Source organism: Malaclemys terrapin, chromosome 17 (assembly GCF_027887155.1).
Source record: "Malaclemys terrapin pileata isolate rMalTer1 chromosome 17, rMalTer1.hap1, whole genome shotgun sequence".
Lineage (NCBI taxonomy): Eukaryota > Metazoa > Chordata > Testudines > Emydidae > Malaclemys > Malaclemys terrapin.
This window is the reverse complement of record NC_071521.1, coordinates 3,807,436-3,824,158: the sequence shown is the minus strand read 5'-3', so window position 1 is coordinate 3,824,158 and position 16,723 is coordinate 3,807,436. Positions and strand designations below refer to the sequence as shown.

At 46.2% G+C, this 16,723-nt stretch overlaps 1 protein-coding gene across 6 annotated transcripts in view; it reads left to right on the top strand.

Moving 5' to 3' along the window:
• The window catches only part of CRB2 (crumbs cell polarity complex component 2), a 63,741-nt gene that overhangs the window by 6,512 nt on the left and 40,506 nt on the right, over nucleotides 1–16,723 (top strand). For 3 of the 6 annotated variants that reach the window (XM_054007234.1, XM_054007233.1, XM_054007231.1), the window contains exons 2-6: nucleotides 9,803–10,504; nucleotides 12,811–13,006; nucleotides 13,623–13,762; nucleotides 14,591–14,773; nucleotides 15,759–15,872. In XM_054007234.1, coding sequence (XP_053863209.1) covers nucleotides 9,803–10,504; nucleotides 12,811–13,006; nucleotides 13,623–13,762; nucleotides 14,591–14,773; nucleotides 15,759–15,872 — 1,335 coding nt within the window. Of the gene's footprint in view, nucleotides 1–340; nucleotides 490–9,802; nucleotides 10,505–12,810; nucleotides 13,007–13,622; nucleotides 13,763–14,590; nucleotides 14,774–15,758; nucleotides 15,873–16,723 lie in introns of all 6 variants that reach the window. The other 3 variants (XM_054007232.1, XM_054007235.1, XM_054007236.1) reach the window with 3 other exon arrangements.

Genomic DNA, 16,723 nt, shown 5'->3' with positions numbered 1-16,723 from the left:
GCACAAAAGGAAACTGATTTGCCCAAGGCGTCACCGTTATCCGTCAGGCCTGAGAATAGTCCCCAGGCATTCTGATTACCAGTCCCTTTCCTTCTATATCTGTAGTAATTTGTGTCTATTTGCTGGGAGATTTCACCCAACAAAGCAGCAGGATAAAAATGATCCCCAATTACAGGGCACATGCACAAGCCAATGTTCAGAGACGGATAACTAGCTGAAAGCCCCATTCCATAAGTACCCTGACTCTGCTGTAACTTCCTGTTGTTTGTGGAGACTATTGTGTTCAATTTTAATGGAACATTAAACTCTCTAAAAGGCTCCCTTTTATCCTGTGTTGAAGGTGTCCTCCAACATGAAGGAAACAAGGTGACGTCTGGGCTGATAACCCCAATGTCTGCTGATCCCCTGTTGGAATGTTAAATGAGTGTTTTGAGACCAGGTTGGATGGTACTTATCAGTGGAGCTGTCTGGAGGAGTTTGAAGCTGCAGGTACCTTGTGCATGGTTAATGTTAGGATGACATTTAAGGGGCCAAAGGCAGCAACAGTCTCAACTGCTAAAATTGGGAAGTGCCAAAGAAAGAGAGAGCTCTCCTGCATGTGGGTGTGGTATGAGCACCTCCGGTGCACAGTGACTCCGAACTGAGCACATCCAACACTTTCCAGAAGTGCTTAGTACTTTACAGGGTCAAACCCCCTTATTGTAAAAAGCTGAAGGGCATTTAAAAAACTGGGCGACTTAGAATCAACACTTAATGGGCACAATAGATTCCAGGCTGCATCTCGAGAACTGCTGAACTAAAGCCCTAGTCAGAGACATGCCTTCCCAGGGTGTGAGCTCTTTCAGAGGAGTCCAGAAGAGGGGGATACTTTCATTTAGCATCACCTCCCAATTCCTAAGAGGAGACCGATGTTGCCCTTGCATCCCTGTGTGTGACAAGAGCTGCGTGCAGTATGGCTGAAGGCAGAACTTGGCCCCAAGTTGGTAACTTGATTTGAATAGCCTTGTTTGTTCTTTCCCCGCTGTGGAGGAGCCGGGGGCTTTGTTCATTTATTTATGGATTTGTTGCATGGCATATGCCATTGTGAAGGTGTGAAAATGGTACCTTCACAGACCTTTCGAGTTGGGTTAAGGTTTTGCCTTGGCTTTTGGGCAAGCCCCTTGTGATCATGGGAAGGTCAATCACTTTGGGACTCTCTGCCTTGGTTTCCCTATTTGTAAGATGGGGAGAATACCCATGTCATGGAGGGTTATTAATGGGTGTCTAAAAAGTGCTTGACATTCCTTGAATGGAAGCAGGACTGTGTTTGCATGTAGATTTAAGTTATCTTTGCAAGCCAAAGTACCTATGGGTACAATCCCAGGCCTTAATTTCCTCTGTCCTTTGGGAGCTGATCACTGGGGTGGTTGTTGTAGCTGGAGCCAGTGGACACTAACCTGGCCATGTGATGGAGGTCTGACTTTTTTGTAACCTTGTCCCATATTGGTGATGTGACCAAGTTTCTTCCCAGCACCTCCTGGGAGTTACCCTCTTATTACGATTGCTTGATGCAGGCGAGCTAAAGTGATTTGCTCCTATCCGTACATCATTAAGAGGATAATTCTCTTATTCCATGTTGTACATAAAATAAATTCTGGTGTCCTACGATGTTCAGTGGCCCCAGCCCACTGACTGGAGGACACGTTAGGGTTGGTGGGGTCAACCTTCGCTCTTCATCAGTTTGGTGACTTAGCAGCAAAGCATCAATAGGAACCCCCCCCCCCCACCATTTCTGTTTGAAGTTCTTTGTTCCTGGAAATACATTTTTGAAGAGCAATCCCTCCCCACGAGTCTGAGCTTCCCAGTGCTGGAATGGGCTGCCTTTGTTTCGACATAATGAGTAGAGGGTTATGGGCTTGAAAATTAACAGCTCCATTGTTTGTGAGAAGAGGGTCTTTTGACTCAAACTTGAGAATGGAGCATCCAGCCCTACCCCTAGCATGTCACCTGCTTCCTCTCCTACATCACCACCTACACAAGGGGCCAGCTCAGCAAAGCTCCTGCCCACACAAGCATGATGCTCCCTATTCAGGAGTTCTGTTCCCAGGGAGACAAACTTGCTGCGGTCAGTGATTCATCCCTTCCATTTAGAACTTTGTAGGACTAGAAAATCTTGTTGTAATACTAAAAGGTATGTATATGGCTCCATCACCATGGTATCAAAGTGCCTCATAATCTTTTCTGTATTTATCCTGGCAGCACCTCTGTCAGGCCTAGCAGTGATGATATTTCATTGTACAGATAAAGTGTAGAGGCACAGAGAGGCTAAGTAACTTGCCTGAGGTCACAGAGGGAATCTGTGGTAGAGCAGGAAGTTGAACCCAGGTCTCCAAAGCCCTAGACTAGTGCCCTAAGCACTGGACTGTCCTTCATCTCTAACTGGAGAGAATGTTTATTCAGTGATTAGAGTAGGAGACTGGGGATCAGAATTTCTTGTATTTTTTCCTGGCTGTGCTGTGAGTTGCTCATGTGACTGTGGGCAAGTCACTTAATCTCTGGGTGCCCCACTGTACAGTAAGGATAATGCTTGCCTCACAGGGGCGTTGTGAAGCTAGTTAGTGTTTCTAAAGGCCATAGTATTGAAGGTATTAAGTATGTAATAACTATGATAAGAAAGGTGTTGGTACACTCCTGTGGTGAGCTCTTCAGAAATGCCTGTATATACCAACTATAAGCTGGTATGGTTCTAGGACTAGGGCATCTCCAGGATTACCTGAGAATGGAAGCTGCTTTAAGCAATGCGTATCATGGCCCCTGAAGCATGATTTATAAGTCCTGTAGCTAAGTCAGAGGGACACTTCAGAGCCAGGATGGTGCTCTCGGGGGAGGAGCTATAACAAGTGTGGGCGCTTTCTATTGGATAACGAAAGTCTTATTTGTGTGCTTTAAATTGCTGTCCTTCTTGACCATGGCCTCTTCTTGGATAAAGAATCTATTGTAAAACCATAAATGTCCATTTGCTGGCATCTGGGTAACTGGCTGGGAACCTGAACATTTCATCAGGCTCCTTAGTCCTTACTGTGAATTGGAGCTGCTGGAAACGAAGCCTGAGTGGGTGATTCTGTCTGAGCAACTTAAAATGTTTTGTAACTTATTTTAATGCAAAGTGAAGAAGGAGGTGTCCTCCTGAGCCTGGAGAGGGAGCAGGGTGTTTGGTGTCCAGCCACTCAGCTCAGTGAGTGCTATAGAATGCTTCAGGAATGAATACTGTGAAAAGAGACATCTCTGGAACAGGGAGTTGAGGCTCTGTGAAGTGACCCCTTGCCTTCCGGTGTGCGTAAGCATTTGCTGGTGGCCGTCTCTAGTAGAACACACTTCTCCAGGCTGTGCTAACAGGATACCAGAGCAGAGAGATCTCGGCACCAAAGGTTAAATTGTATTTATTTCAGCTCTGCTCAAAATGGGCTGCTTCTGGGTGATGTTTGTTGAATAGAGAGAAACTTGCAAGGGACCAAGTTATTTTCAAACTGCTAATAGGGTTTTGCAAACAATGGGAAGGACAATAACATTTAATGCTATTTTTAAAAAGAGAGACTTCGCTGCATTCCTTTCTAGCACTCCTTTGCCAGCTTTTCTCCAATTTCCTCAGATCCCCCTCATCTTGCTTTATCTGAACTACAGGCCCCCCCAACCCCTTCCTTCTGTAGAAAGAGACTAAATGTGCAAACTCCTGTCAAGAACAAAGGGGTAACTTGACATGTTCTCTGCTCCTAATAGTGACTTGCATAAGTGTGTGAGAATACTGGTGTCTTTCCTTTTTTCTTCTTTATGGTAGGTAACGGTGGCCTGAAATATCTCTTCTTTTCTGGGTTTTGTTTTTTACATTGGAAATTCAGGCCCCATCTAGCTTGGAAGACCTTCCATAGGAATTGTTGAACTAGTGTAATATTGCTGGAAATGGGCCATTTTCATTACCACTACAAACAGGTTTTTTTTCTCTCCTGCTGATAAAAGCTCACCTTAACTGATCACTCTCCTTATAGTGTCTAGTATCAGAGGGGTAGTCGTGTTAGTCTGGATCTGTAAAAAGTAAGAGAGAGTCCTGTGGCACCTTTAAGACTAACAGATGTATTGGAGCATAAGCTTTCGTGGGTGAATGTCCACTTTGTCAGAAGTGGGTATTCACCCACGAAAGCTTATGCTCCAATTCATCTGTTAGTCTTAAAGGTGCCATAGGACTCTCTCTCCTTTATAGTGTGTATAGTAACAAGCATTGTTTCATGTTCTGCGTGTTTTTGTGTGTGTGTGTGTGTGTGTGTATGTATATATATTCCTACTGTATTTTCCACTACATGCATCTGATGAAGTAGGCCGTAGCCCACGAAAGCTTATGCTCTAATAAATTTGTTAGTCTCTAAGGTGCCACAAGTACTCCTGTTCTTTTTGCGGATACAGGCTAACACGCCTGCTACTCTGAAACCTAGTGTAATCATGACAACCCAAGAGACCAGGGACTGATACCTGAGAGATTGAGAGGGTAAGAGACTTTTAGTCAGATTTTAAAATCTGGGTTTTATGGGGTGTGGCGGAATTGTTTTTTGTTTGGTGGGGAGAGGTTTAATACCCATTTAATTCCAATGACAAAAGAACATTTTGGAAGAAGAAAAACATTTGTTAAATATTCCCTCATCTCTACAATCCAGGCATGAGAGCTCACACCACACATCTCTAAGACCCCCAGGAAGTCATCCTGCAAACTCAGACTAGATATTCCTAATATTTATCAAGTGAAAAAACAGAATAGAAGAACAATACCAAAATGCCCTATCGGGAGTCTTTTTGTCCCAAAGAAATATAAAAGGTCACAAACCCCATCTTTAAAAAAAATCCTTTGAAAGCTACACTTAAATGCAATCCCAGATCTATTCTATTTGGACCCAGTAGAGAAGGAGATAGATACAGAGGCAGCTGGCAGAAACATGGCTGGCTGCTGGAGACTTTATTATTCAGGTTGCAAAACTGAAAGCAACATGAAGTGAGGCTTTGCACTGAGGAGGAAGGGGGGCGTGTTCAAACATTTAAAGGGGCAGAACATCACAAGATCTGCACTGAAGGAGTTCCACAAGTGCCTTATATCTGACTCCTACTCTGTTTTAGCCTTTGACGTTCATCATAATCCACCCCTAAATGAGAGGAACCTATTTCTAAAGGGAAATGTAGCCTCCTCCAGTTTCACTTCAGAGTAGGGTGGCTGGCTGGTGGTGCTCTAGCAAGTTTTTTCCAGCAGGTTTCACTTTCTAATTATCAGAGAGAGTGTTCCTCCTGTGACACATCAAAGGAAAGTCCAAAATGTCATTTTTAATCTAGCCACAGTGTCTTTCATAGAAAGTCATAAAACGTCTATGGCTTCTGTGTCTAAATCTTCGCAGACTATGAATCTGTGGAGCAGTTTGATTTCGAGCATGTTTCAATGGTTGTTGTATGATGCAGCAGTGAAGGCTAATTTATTCACTATGGTAATTAACACCTCATGCATATTCATAATTGTTCATTAACAAAACAGAGAAGATATAACGTGTGTGTCCCTGGCAGCGATCAATGAAAAGACCAAAACCAGAGTTAACAAGGAGCACATTCTTGAAGCGGACGCACGTGTGGAATCTCTGACTGACTGAGAAGTGACCTTTCTTAGGAGGCTAACTGGTATTCTGATTACTTGACACCAGCTCAGAGTATTGAAAATGCTGCAGGTCATCCATGCAATTGTCTCAATTGAGTTAATAAAACTGCTGTGTTCAGTTGGTCACATGTTGCTGAAATTCCATCTTCTGAGCTGGCTCTCTTAATAATTATTATTATTAATATAAAAAATTAATAGGTATATTGTGTCAGCCTCTCTCTCTTTTTTTTTTTTTTATAGTGAAGTTTGTAGTCGAAAAGCCAGTATTGTCCTTGATCAGGTTGAAAGAGACACCAGTGTTCGCATAAGAGGAAAATGTAATGTTCATAGGAAATGTTAAAGTAGAGCTGTGGGCACTGTACTTCCAAGTCACTTAATCTCCAAGCCAGTGTGATTTGTGTGTGTTTAACCTTCAATACATAAAACAAATGCACTAATGAAATTCTCAGCAGCAGTGATCGATAGAGTCCCATAGAGGACTGAGCTACTTCTGGGGCTCTAGTGGTTTGAGAGAGATGGAATAGAAAATCCATTTCTCCTTGGTCTTGAGAATTCTCACTCTGTTAATTTTCTCTATTTACCAGCTAATTAGTTGTCTCCTTGACCAGCATCCTCGTGCTAAAGAGAAGGATTATAGAGACAACCAACCCAGGTTTGTCTTTGATGTGGGAAATTACTGTTTCACACTCCCTAAATCCATTACCTCTGTATCATTCATGGCAGCTGGTGGTTAATTATATTTACTTATTTGTGGTGGTGTAGCACCTGGGGTCCAACTGTGGCTCAGGGTCCCAGAGTGATAGTCATTGTACAAACACATAGCAAAAAGACCCTCTTCCAAAGTACTTCCAATCTAAGGATGAAATCCTGGCTTCATTAAAGTCAATGATAAACTCCCACTGATTTCACCTCCTTCATCTATTGAGCCAAATTCTGCTCTGTTACACTGGTGCACATCTGGAGTAACAATTAAAATCAATGGAGTTATTTCAGACTTGTAGCAGTGTAACCAAGAGCAGACTGTGGCTCGTTGTATCTGTAAGATAAATCCGAATTGAATGAATGAATAAGAGCTGTTTTTTGTGTCTTGACACGTTGTTTAGGCTTGAGCCTTGAATTATTCTTCACAGTTGTTTAGTACTCTTGCCTATTTATTAATGTTGTAAGTGTGAAAACCCCATGCCTTGGCCATTAGCCTCCTGAATGTATTTTTTCACCTTTCACTTATAATCTACCGTGTGTGGAAATAATGGCTATTTCAGCAAGAAGAACTGAATCTGTAAGTGTACTGGAGTCCAAAGGCTGACCTTTACAGGAGCAGGAATGTACTGAGATGTTTTCAGGATTCATTTGTTAGAAGGAGAGGTTGTACTTGAACACTTTCTACTGGGAGAGCTCTGGTAGGAGCTAGATATGTGCTGCCCAGACACACATGTTGTAGTGCCAATGAACTGCCCATGTCATTGTGAGCTCTGCCAAAGGAGTGGAAGCTCTTCTATACATTTATCTTCTCAATTGTAGATCCCATTGTGTACCAGGGATCCTGTATTGATCTCTGCAACGTCTGTCCTAGCTGTCACCAGTATCAGCTTTCGAGGTGGCCAGTTTGATCTGCTGTCTGGAACCATGAGTACTGTTACTTGCTGTGTTAGGAGATGAGAACCGTCAAGCAGGGATGGAGATTTGCTGTTAGTGGTATAGGGCCTATGACACACACTTGATCAGTTCTGATTCATCTGGCAGAGGTGACAAAATATACAATTTATTTCTACATTAAATCTAAGGAATTGGAACAGTCTGCTCCTAAACTGACCCTCTCCCATCCAGGCAGTCTTCCGCAAACTCTTAGGCTAGGAGGGGGCTGTCACTTTTAAGCATAGTTTAACTACTACATGGCCCATTGCTAGTTTATACTAGTACAGGAACAACACTGGCTATCCACCCTATATTAGATAACTGGTTAAACAACCCAGCACAACAACTGGTGGTGAGGGCCATCCATACAGCTGGGTCCTAGGCCATGACACTAACCAGCATGAGCTAGGAAGAGAATGTAACATGTTATGGCCGCTTAGAACCTTCCTGTCTTTCTGTGATGGATCAGGAAGGCCTTTCAGCTCCTTAAGGAAGCGCCAAACTGCGTCTGTCTCCATAAGTGTCTGCAGGTGAGTTTGCTCCATGCTCACAGCTCTTGTGTGTAGCCATGGGGACCCTGTACTTGTCATCAAGTCTTTTCTCTATGATCCAGGTGAGTCTTCATGAGCCACACAAATTCATGAGCAGCATAGTCACATGGTGAACCAAAGCCAGAGAGGCAGGGAAGACTCTAGGACAGCCTTTTGTCTGTTGTGAAAAAGAGAGGGCACGTTACCCCTAACTCGGGCTCTACTGTGGGTAGTACTTGATCTGTCTCTGTTCATGCAGGCAGAAAAGTGCACACACTTCTGGTTGGAGCTCGCAAAGACACTTTGCTGCTGCCAGTCCTTGCTGGCTGTGTTGGAACGTGACCTGTCCCACGGTGCCCTGGGGGTGCATGCACTGCAGTCAGAGAGAGACCAATGGCACGGTGCTAGTACTGGTTCTTGCATTGTTAGGTTCCGTCCATTCTGACACCCAGCTCTGCTCTTGGACATTCACTACTGGAAGTAGCTTTTCTGAATGCAGATGGGACTCCTGCCTGGACCAGCATCCGGTTCTGCGGTCGGAGCAGCTAGTTTAACATGCAGTGGGCCTAATCCCGTCTCTGGCAGGGACTGTGCTCCCAGCCTCTGGAAGGTGCAGATTGAGACTGGCTGCTCATTAGATGCACAAACAAAGGCTCATGTCTGCCACCAAATGAATCCTTGCTGCAGAACAGCTTCCCCAGCTCCCTGCTCTAATTGCTATAGCAGATTCCAGGCAGATTTCGTCATCTCTGTTTTCTGCCTGACTGGGAATCTGTAAATAAAAGGGCTGATGGCAGAATAATGGGAGTGCTGGACAGTGCAATGCACAGCAGCACTTTCCAACATCACGAGAGAGGCAGGAGGGGAACGGGGGGTAGATGTTGCTGGAATGAGAAGGAACCTTGTAGATTCCTGAGTACCCCCTGACACATACCGCTCCCCAAGGGAGGCTTGGGACCATGGCAGTCTTTGGGAGGGAGGAATTAGGAGGTCAGGGCTGAAGCAGGCTTTTGTAAACTGAAGGCTGTGATAAATTGCTTTGGGGCACCTCTGCGTACAAAGGGAGTGAGGAACTGATGGGGGTGGTGAGTTGATAGAAAGCCACTGACACAAATAACTAGTGGGCATGTATAAAATGCATTGGAGCAAGGCAAACATGACCAAAAATGGCCTAAGTTAATGAAGGCATGAATGGGAGAATGTGTAAGGTCAGCAGGGAAGTGACATCATGACGTTTGTGCCTGATGGATTTTTAGCCAAGAGCCTGATGTTAAAATGGGTCGTCGTGGGCTAGTGGTTGTGTGGCTGAAGGTGTAGGAGGGGTGGGGAATGCAAGAAGAGGAAAGATGGCAAGAGGAGGAAGAGAGAGAGAGAGAGTACCCAGGGGGAGAGGCATCTTTCAGGTATGAAGGTCTCAGGCTCTTTTGGGCTTTAAAGGTCAAAACTAGCCCCTGAAACCACTCAGCAGAGAGTGCGGATCTTAGAGCACCAGTATCATGTGCTGCCAATAAAATACTAACTAAGGGGCCACTGCATGTGCACCAGCTTCATCCTGGGAATGGATTTAAATTGATCTTATTGCAATAGTCTCTAATCTCACGGTGACGCAGGCATGGATAGCAGGAGCAAGGTCTGTGGCTGAGCGGAAAGGTTACAGCCCCCTGGCCAGGCACAGATGGGAGAAAAGCCAATTTGTTCTCTGATGTAATGTGATTGCCCAAAACCAACTGGAGATGTAACAGCGCCTCTCAGCTGTGAATGCAGATAAATGCCTTCCAAAGGGGAGCATGTATTATCTTCCCCCAACTACAAATAATTAATCCAATGCCCATGGGAGGAGGCTGGATATTTGTGAACAATGGCCAGTGCAGCCCTATTAATACTGAGATATCTACTGTGTACAGTGATTAAGGGAGGACCCCATTGGGTTCCTCCGTGCTGCTAGCCCAGACTAACAGGAAGTCTCCTTTCTCAACAGGAACATCAGGCTCTGAAACTGCCAGCAGCTGTTCATCATTCCCCTGTGAGAACGGGGGAAGCTGTGAGGATTTGGAGGGGAGCTACAGGTGCCTCTGCCCCCAGCAACCAGTGGCATACATGGGCACAAACTGTGAATTCCTCTACTCTGTGTGCGCTATGGACAAATGTCCCCCAAATTGGATATGCCGTGAAACTGCGGGACTCCTGGATTATGAATGCATCTGTAGGCCTGGCTTCACAGGTACTGAGTGTAGTGTTAATATTAATGAGTGTGAGAGCAACCCTTGTAAAGGGCCTCATTTTGAATGTGTAGATAGTGCAAATGGATACATCTGCCGATGCCAAACGGGACCAAATGGAGAAGGCTGCCGCACTGAACTATCTGTGTGCTCTAGCCATCCCTGCCAAAATAACGGGACCTGCATCGAGGGTGCCGGGATATATACCTGCAGCTGCCAACCTGGTCACACTGGGGCCCACTGTGAAGATAACATCGACGAGTGCGCCTCCAGCCCATGTCAGAATGGAGCCATCTGCCTAGACAGGGTGAATGAGTATAACTGTTTCTGTGTGCCTGGGTTCCAAGGAAACCGCTGTGAAATAGACATCAACGAGTGTGCATCCCGGCCCTGTAAAAACAATGGCACCTGCCTGAATGAGATGGATCACTATTTGTGCAAGTGTGTCCCCGGCTATGCAGGTACCTTTCACGCTCACGTATTAGTCTTTCAGTTGGGTTATTTATTGCTGTTTGTGCAGCTCCATCAATGCACCTGCTTGTGGCAAAACCAGCAAAAGACACAGTCCCTGCCCCAAAGAGCTTCTCATCTCTGCCTTTTTGTTACAGCTGTGAGGCCGAGCCTCTGTCTGATGTCCCGAGCTTCTGGTGTGCTGGGGAGCACGTGTGTACTAGCTTAGGCCTGGCTGTCCTGAAAGAGAGGGCTTGGGTTCTTGGGGGGATGGTCGAGGGATGATGTGGATGTTGAATGGTTTGGATTCCTGGGGTTATGGGATGGGGAGGGGGTTGAGAATTGGTTTCCCAGCGGTGATGTTGATGTGATTGGCTTTGGTGAAGGCATGGTTAAGGGGACGCGCAAAGAGAGAGACCTATTTGTCTTTAGGAAGAATAAGCTTATTGGAGTTCAGGGGTGTAACTAGTCTCTATCAGACTGGCCCAGGGCATTTTGTCCTGTCTTTCAGGCGTTTTCCAGGGCAGGAGGCTCTGGGGTGGAGTAGCTATGAGTTGTGGATTTGTTTTTCCAGCTCTGTTAAACTCTGAGAGTATTTTGCATATGACTCTACTGAGTTATTTCTTCGAGGTTCAACTGGGCTGGTGATGACTCACTGTGTAATCTGCACCTGTGAGTTATCTGCAGAGGCAGCGGCGCAAGGGTCTCCTCTCCCCCAGCCCAGCTATCAGAATGGAATGCAGTCCATGCTGCAACCACCTCCCCCTGGTACCAGCCGGCACATGACCTTTCCCAGCCTTACCCATTGTCACAGGCTACAGGCGTTTCAGGAGTTATGTTGCTATAAAGGAATGTGGGGTCACTGGGCTACAGATTACAAATGGAGTGGGGAGTTGTTGCCTCTCAGGCATCCAGTCACTGACTGAGTCACACTCTGGTGAAATGCAGAGCTGGGGGAAAATACCCACTCAAGAGCAGGCTCTGTTTAGGGCTTAAAATGACCCTTAGATTTAGAGTGTAAAACACAACTCAGTGTTTGCCCATCAGTTTCCCTTTCACTTCCCTGCCAAGTCCCTAGTTCAGGACTGTGAGTTCCCCCAGAAGGAGCTGCTGGTGTCAGTAAGGGGTAAAACAGCCTAGGGTGTTGCAGCAGCATGTGCTGTTCTAGGTGACTTTGAAGCTGGACATGAGGATTTGCATCACGGCCTCTTGCCCTGGTCTTGCAGCCTCCTAGAGCCACTGGTCCTCACAGGCTGAGCATTTCCTGGCCCTTGCAGCTGAAACTTTGGAGAGGGAAGTTTTGATGTGAGGATTGACAGGTTTTGATCTGGCAGCTTATGGGGCCCACATTCCTTTAGGATTAGGGTGGCCACGTCTGCGGCATAGTGAGCCTCTGTCAGAAAGGAGGATTAGATGGATTGGCAGGTGCCATTTTAGGGGCTTACTTTGAGGGGTGATGTCAGGCTATGGGCAGTTCATTGAGGTGGGAAAGTGGCGGGATGGTTGCTATGGGATCTCTCGCAGATTTCCTTTGACGAAATGACATTAGACAAAGATAATGGATACGTTTCTGCTGTGATTAGTGCTATTAATACTTAATGAATAAGACCATTACTATTGCTAGTACCACTATAACTAATACTTTGTACTTCTCCAGCACCTCCCTTCTGAGGACCTCAAAGCAAGTTACAAACCTCATAATACTTTTGGGAGGAGGGTAAAGGATATACAGTGATCACTTCACCGACCACTGAAATGCAGCCGCCTCTGTGGTGGAACACAGCAGCTATGCAGAATGAAGAATATCATATGTAACCCAAACTGTAAGGGGAACACTGTGCCACAGAATGTAAATATCAATGGTTGAACTTGGCCACAACACTGCAATTCACACCCTACCACTTGCTCCTACCCCAAAATAAAGCATTATGGGATTTTTGTAATGAATGTAAGTGAGCAGGACCTTGGTTTTATGTCTCATCCGGGAAGTGTAATTCATTTGCTAAATGCTGATGGAATTAACTAATTCAATGAAATCAAATATAAGTTTATGCTAGAGATTCACAACAGTTGCAAACTATTCTCAGTTTTGTTGATTTAAAAGCAAAACCCATAAGTCGTCCCAAGATAGACTTGGCTGCAAATACTAATAAACTAAGCATTTCTTAGCATTTGCATGCTTGTCTGCTGTCCGGGAATTTATAAATGGTCATGTCTGTATTCTAGCAGAGTGGGTTTCATATCATTGCTTTTGTGATCCCAGCCCAGAACTCCCACCAAATCCATAACATGGATGTTTCTCTCTTTTGTAACAAAGGTGTAAACTGTGATGCTGAAATAGATGAATGTGACTCAGACCCTTGCCAGAATGGGGGCACGTGCACTGACCACATTGGGTTCTACACCTGCGCTTGTGCACCAGGTTATGAGGGAATCCAGTGTGAGGTGGACATCAATGAATGTGCAAGCCAACCATGTATCAACGGAGGGATATGTCATGACCTTGTTGACAGGTGAGGGATGCACGCTCCTGTGGTCATTTGCATTTCAGTGATTAGATATCTGACATGAGCCAATGAGATACCTGCCTGGTGCAAGTCATTGACTTCAGAGCGTGAAGGATGAATTGGGCTCAGTGCTCTTTAAGTGTTTCCTCCTCCCTCCCCCACTCTGCTTGCTATTATTTTTTTGTTAAAGTTATTTTGTTGAAGTTATTCTAAGAGCCATTCAGTGGGGGTGTTAATGCCAAAGGACTCCTTCCACTAGCAGAGTTCCCAGAGATGCTTGAAAGAATTCCTGTTACTGTCTCTTATTGCTCCGCAATGAAAATTATTTGCAGTTTAAATGAGCGGCCACCCTCCTTGACTGAGAGCATCCCTGTTTCTGATCCTTGCCTTTCATGTGCACTATGTAGGCTCAGAGGCTGACCCGCCTTGCCACTAATTTCTTGCAAGGATGCTCTGTTTATGGAGATGGGACCGTCTCTTTTGTCAGCCCATGGGTGAGGAATTCTGCAAGGTGGACATGAGGGTTAGCAAGTGGGCCCCATAAGCTTGTTTGCTCTTACCTTGGAGGGGACTGGGCATTGGGATTGAAGAGCTCTTGTGGTGGTGTTTTGTGTCCCCCTAGCTACCAGTGTGATTGCAGTGACACAGGCTTTGAAGGGGAGCACTGTGAGCTGGATATCCTGGAGTGCGCCTCCCAGCCCTGTTTGAACAATGCTACCTGTCTGGAGGGTGTCAAGAATTACAGCTGTGCCTGCTGGCCAGGTGAGTACGGAAACGGCTTCGTTCTCCTGCAGTCTGAGTATTCAGTGGTGGAGAGGACCTGCTAGGTGGTCCTGAGCAAAACTGGCTCTATACTGTATGAGTCTAGTTTTCAGTACCCCAAGTGATGGGGCTCCCACTGCTTCTCTCGGGAGAGTCTTCCACTGGCATGAAGGTCTCACAGCAGGGAAATGTGTTCTGCTGCATTGCCTGAAATTTCCCTTTTCCTAAGCCCAGGCCTTTTCTATCCTGTGCTCTCCTGGGCGAGATGAATTGACTGGCTCTTGCCTCTGACACTAGTGCTGTGTGCCAGGCCCTGCTGCTTTGTGCTAGATGAGTTGCAGTGTCTCAGGCTCACATAAACTTGCTCCCTTATTGGCAGCTGTAGTATCTTGGTGGTTACTTTTCTGTCTCCCTTCCAAGGAAGTCCTGTGTTGTGCTAGCTCTGGTTAAAAGAACAGGAGTACTTGTGGCACCTTAGAGACTAACAAATTTATTAGAGCATAAGCTTTCGTGGGCTACAGCCCACTTCTTCGGATGCATATAGAGTGGAACATATATTGAGGAGATATATATACACACATACAGAGAGCATAAACAGGTGGGAGTTATCTTACCAACTCTGAGAGGCCAATTAAGTAAGAGAAAAAAACTTTTGAAGTGATAATCAAGATAGCCCAGTACAGACAGTTTGATAAGAAGTGTGAGAATACTTACAAGGGGAGATAGATTCAATGTTTGTAATGGCTCAGCCATTCCCAGTCCTTATTCAATCCTGAGTTGATTGTATCTAGTTTGCATATCAAACTAGCTCTGGTGTTTGCCTGGCAGGTTACACAGGGCAGCGCTGTGAGGAAGATGTGGACGAGTGTGCTGCAGACCCTTGTCACAATGGAGGCGTGTGCTTTGAGCGCTCCAACCAAACCTACTATGGGACACGACACGACTTCCCCAGCAAGTTCAGCTATAGTCAAGCTGCAGGTTTCCTCTGCTGGTGCCAGACTGGTTTTTCAGGTGAGCTACCCACTGGGCTGTGTACAGCACCCCCTGGTAGGAACTGCACAGCTTGGGTCACAGGGAGTGGAGAGGAGCCATCTGCAGCAAGAGCCACCCACGTGGAGCAGAGCAAGATGGTTCTGTCTGGGCAGCTGCCTTGTGATGAGTGTGTGGCTCTCCTTTGCTGTATGTGCATATTGCAGATGGCAGTGGGAGTGTAACCAATACCACACCCTCTACCCGGAAGGCCATATCCCTCAAGGCCCTGATTTCCTGGCTGGTGCAATAGCCCACCCCCTTCCCTAATGTTCTGTTCAGTACCCTGCAGCTGGGCAGATGGCAAAATAGCCCTGGGGGCCCCTCCCATGGGCATACAGCAAAATTTGTCTTTGCAATATGTTAGTGGGGCATTCCCCCTCTGGAGGAAGCTATTAGTCCCCTGGAGTCCCAGGGAATGTCTTAAGCCTCCCCTTGTAGTGACTGCTCTTGTAGCAACCTTTCGTGTAGTTGGGATGGGCAGGCAATTCTCCCTGCCTGTGAAGGGCTCTAGGGATGCTCAGCAGAGACTGCCCTTTGTGTTTTTTAAAGAGCTTATAGGAGTGTGGGGTTGGGGTGTGTGGGTGGGTTTGGGGGGAAAATTGGAACCATAGAAGGGAGTTTTCTCTAGTTATTAGAACAGGGGTCTCAGAATCAGGATTCCTGGGTTCTGATCTCACGTCTGCCACTGACTTGTGTGGTGGCCCTGGGTAAATCACTTAGCCTTTCGGTGCCTTAGTCGTCTGCATTTCATAAATGGGGATTAATGATACCTGCTTGCCAGGTGGGTACTGAGGGACAAGCAGCACTTGTAATGGGCACTTTGCATCTTTAGATGAAAGCTGCTGAAGAAGAGCAAAGAATTGTGCAAGAAGATGTTACAATTCCCCCTGCAGGGGATGTGCACACAGCCACTGCTTGGACTTACTGAAATGATCCTAACAGGATTGTGTTTTCACTTTCAAAGGGGAGAACTGCTCTGTTAACATTGATGAATGTGAGTCTCAGCCGTGTCAGAACGGAGGGTGCTGCACCGATCTGGTTAACGGCTTCCTTTGCCATTGTCTACCGGGATACGCAGGTAATGTTGGTGATGGAGTGTGTGGAATCAGGTGAGCCTGGATAGCTGATGCTTATTGAGTCACTGTTTGCCATATGGTTGCATAATTGGATCCTAGGACTGGCTAGAGAAGGGTGCTGAATGAGATTGAGATGAATCTCACTTGGAAAGCTGTGGCGGCCCAAGGCGGTTGTAGCTGTGGCTGTCTCCAGATCAGGACTGAAGTGGACTGGCAGATGTGTGAAGGTACTGTACTCCTAGCACTGGGGTACATTGGCAGCGCTGTGATTGAAGATGTGAGCAGATCAATGGAACAGTGTGAGGGAGTCCAGCACCAGAATCTGAGGGTCCCTTAGGTGTTGGCAGAGGGATATTGAACACGGCCATAGGCACCCTCTTGACAGGTATGGGGGGTGCTATGTACAGGAACAGAAATAGTCTTTGGGATGAAGATGTGTGAAGTCTTTGTGGGGAGGGATAGCTCAATGGTTTGAGCATTGGCCTGCTAAACCCACAGTTGTGAGTTCAATCCTTGAGGGGGCCACTTAGGGATTTGGGGCAAAATCAGTACTTGGTCCTGCTAGTGAAGGCAGGGGGCTGGACTTGACTTAATGACCTTTCAAGGTCCCTTCCAGCTCTAGGAGATAGGATATCTCCCTTAATTTTTATTTAAGCCAGAGGGAGGAGGCATTTTGGGTGCTGTCTCTCAGGGAGGCTGGAGTTGGAATGGTCGACATTTCCTAAGGGCTCTAGGAGTTTGGGGCAAGGAGTGAGGAGCCTGTCACCAGCACATAAAACAATGATGATATTTCTCCTTCTCCCCTCTGGATGATGAGCCAGGGATTTTGGGTTGGAGGCTATACTCTGTTATT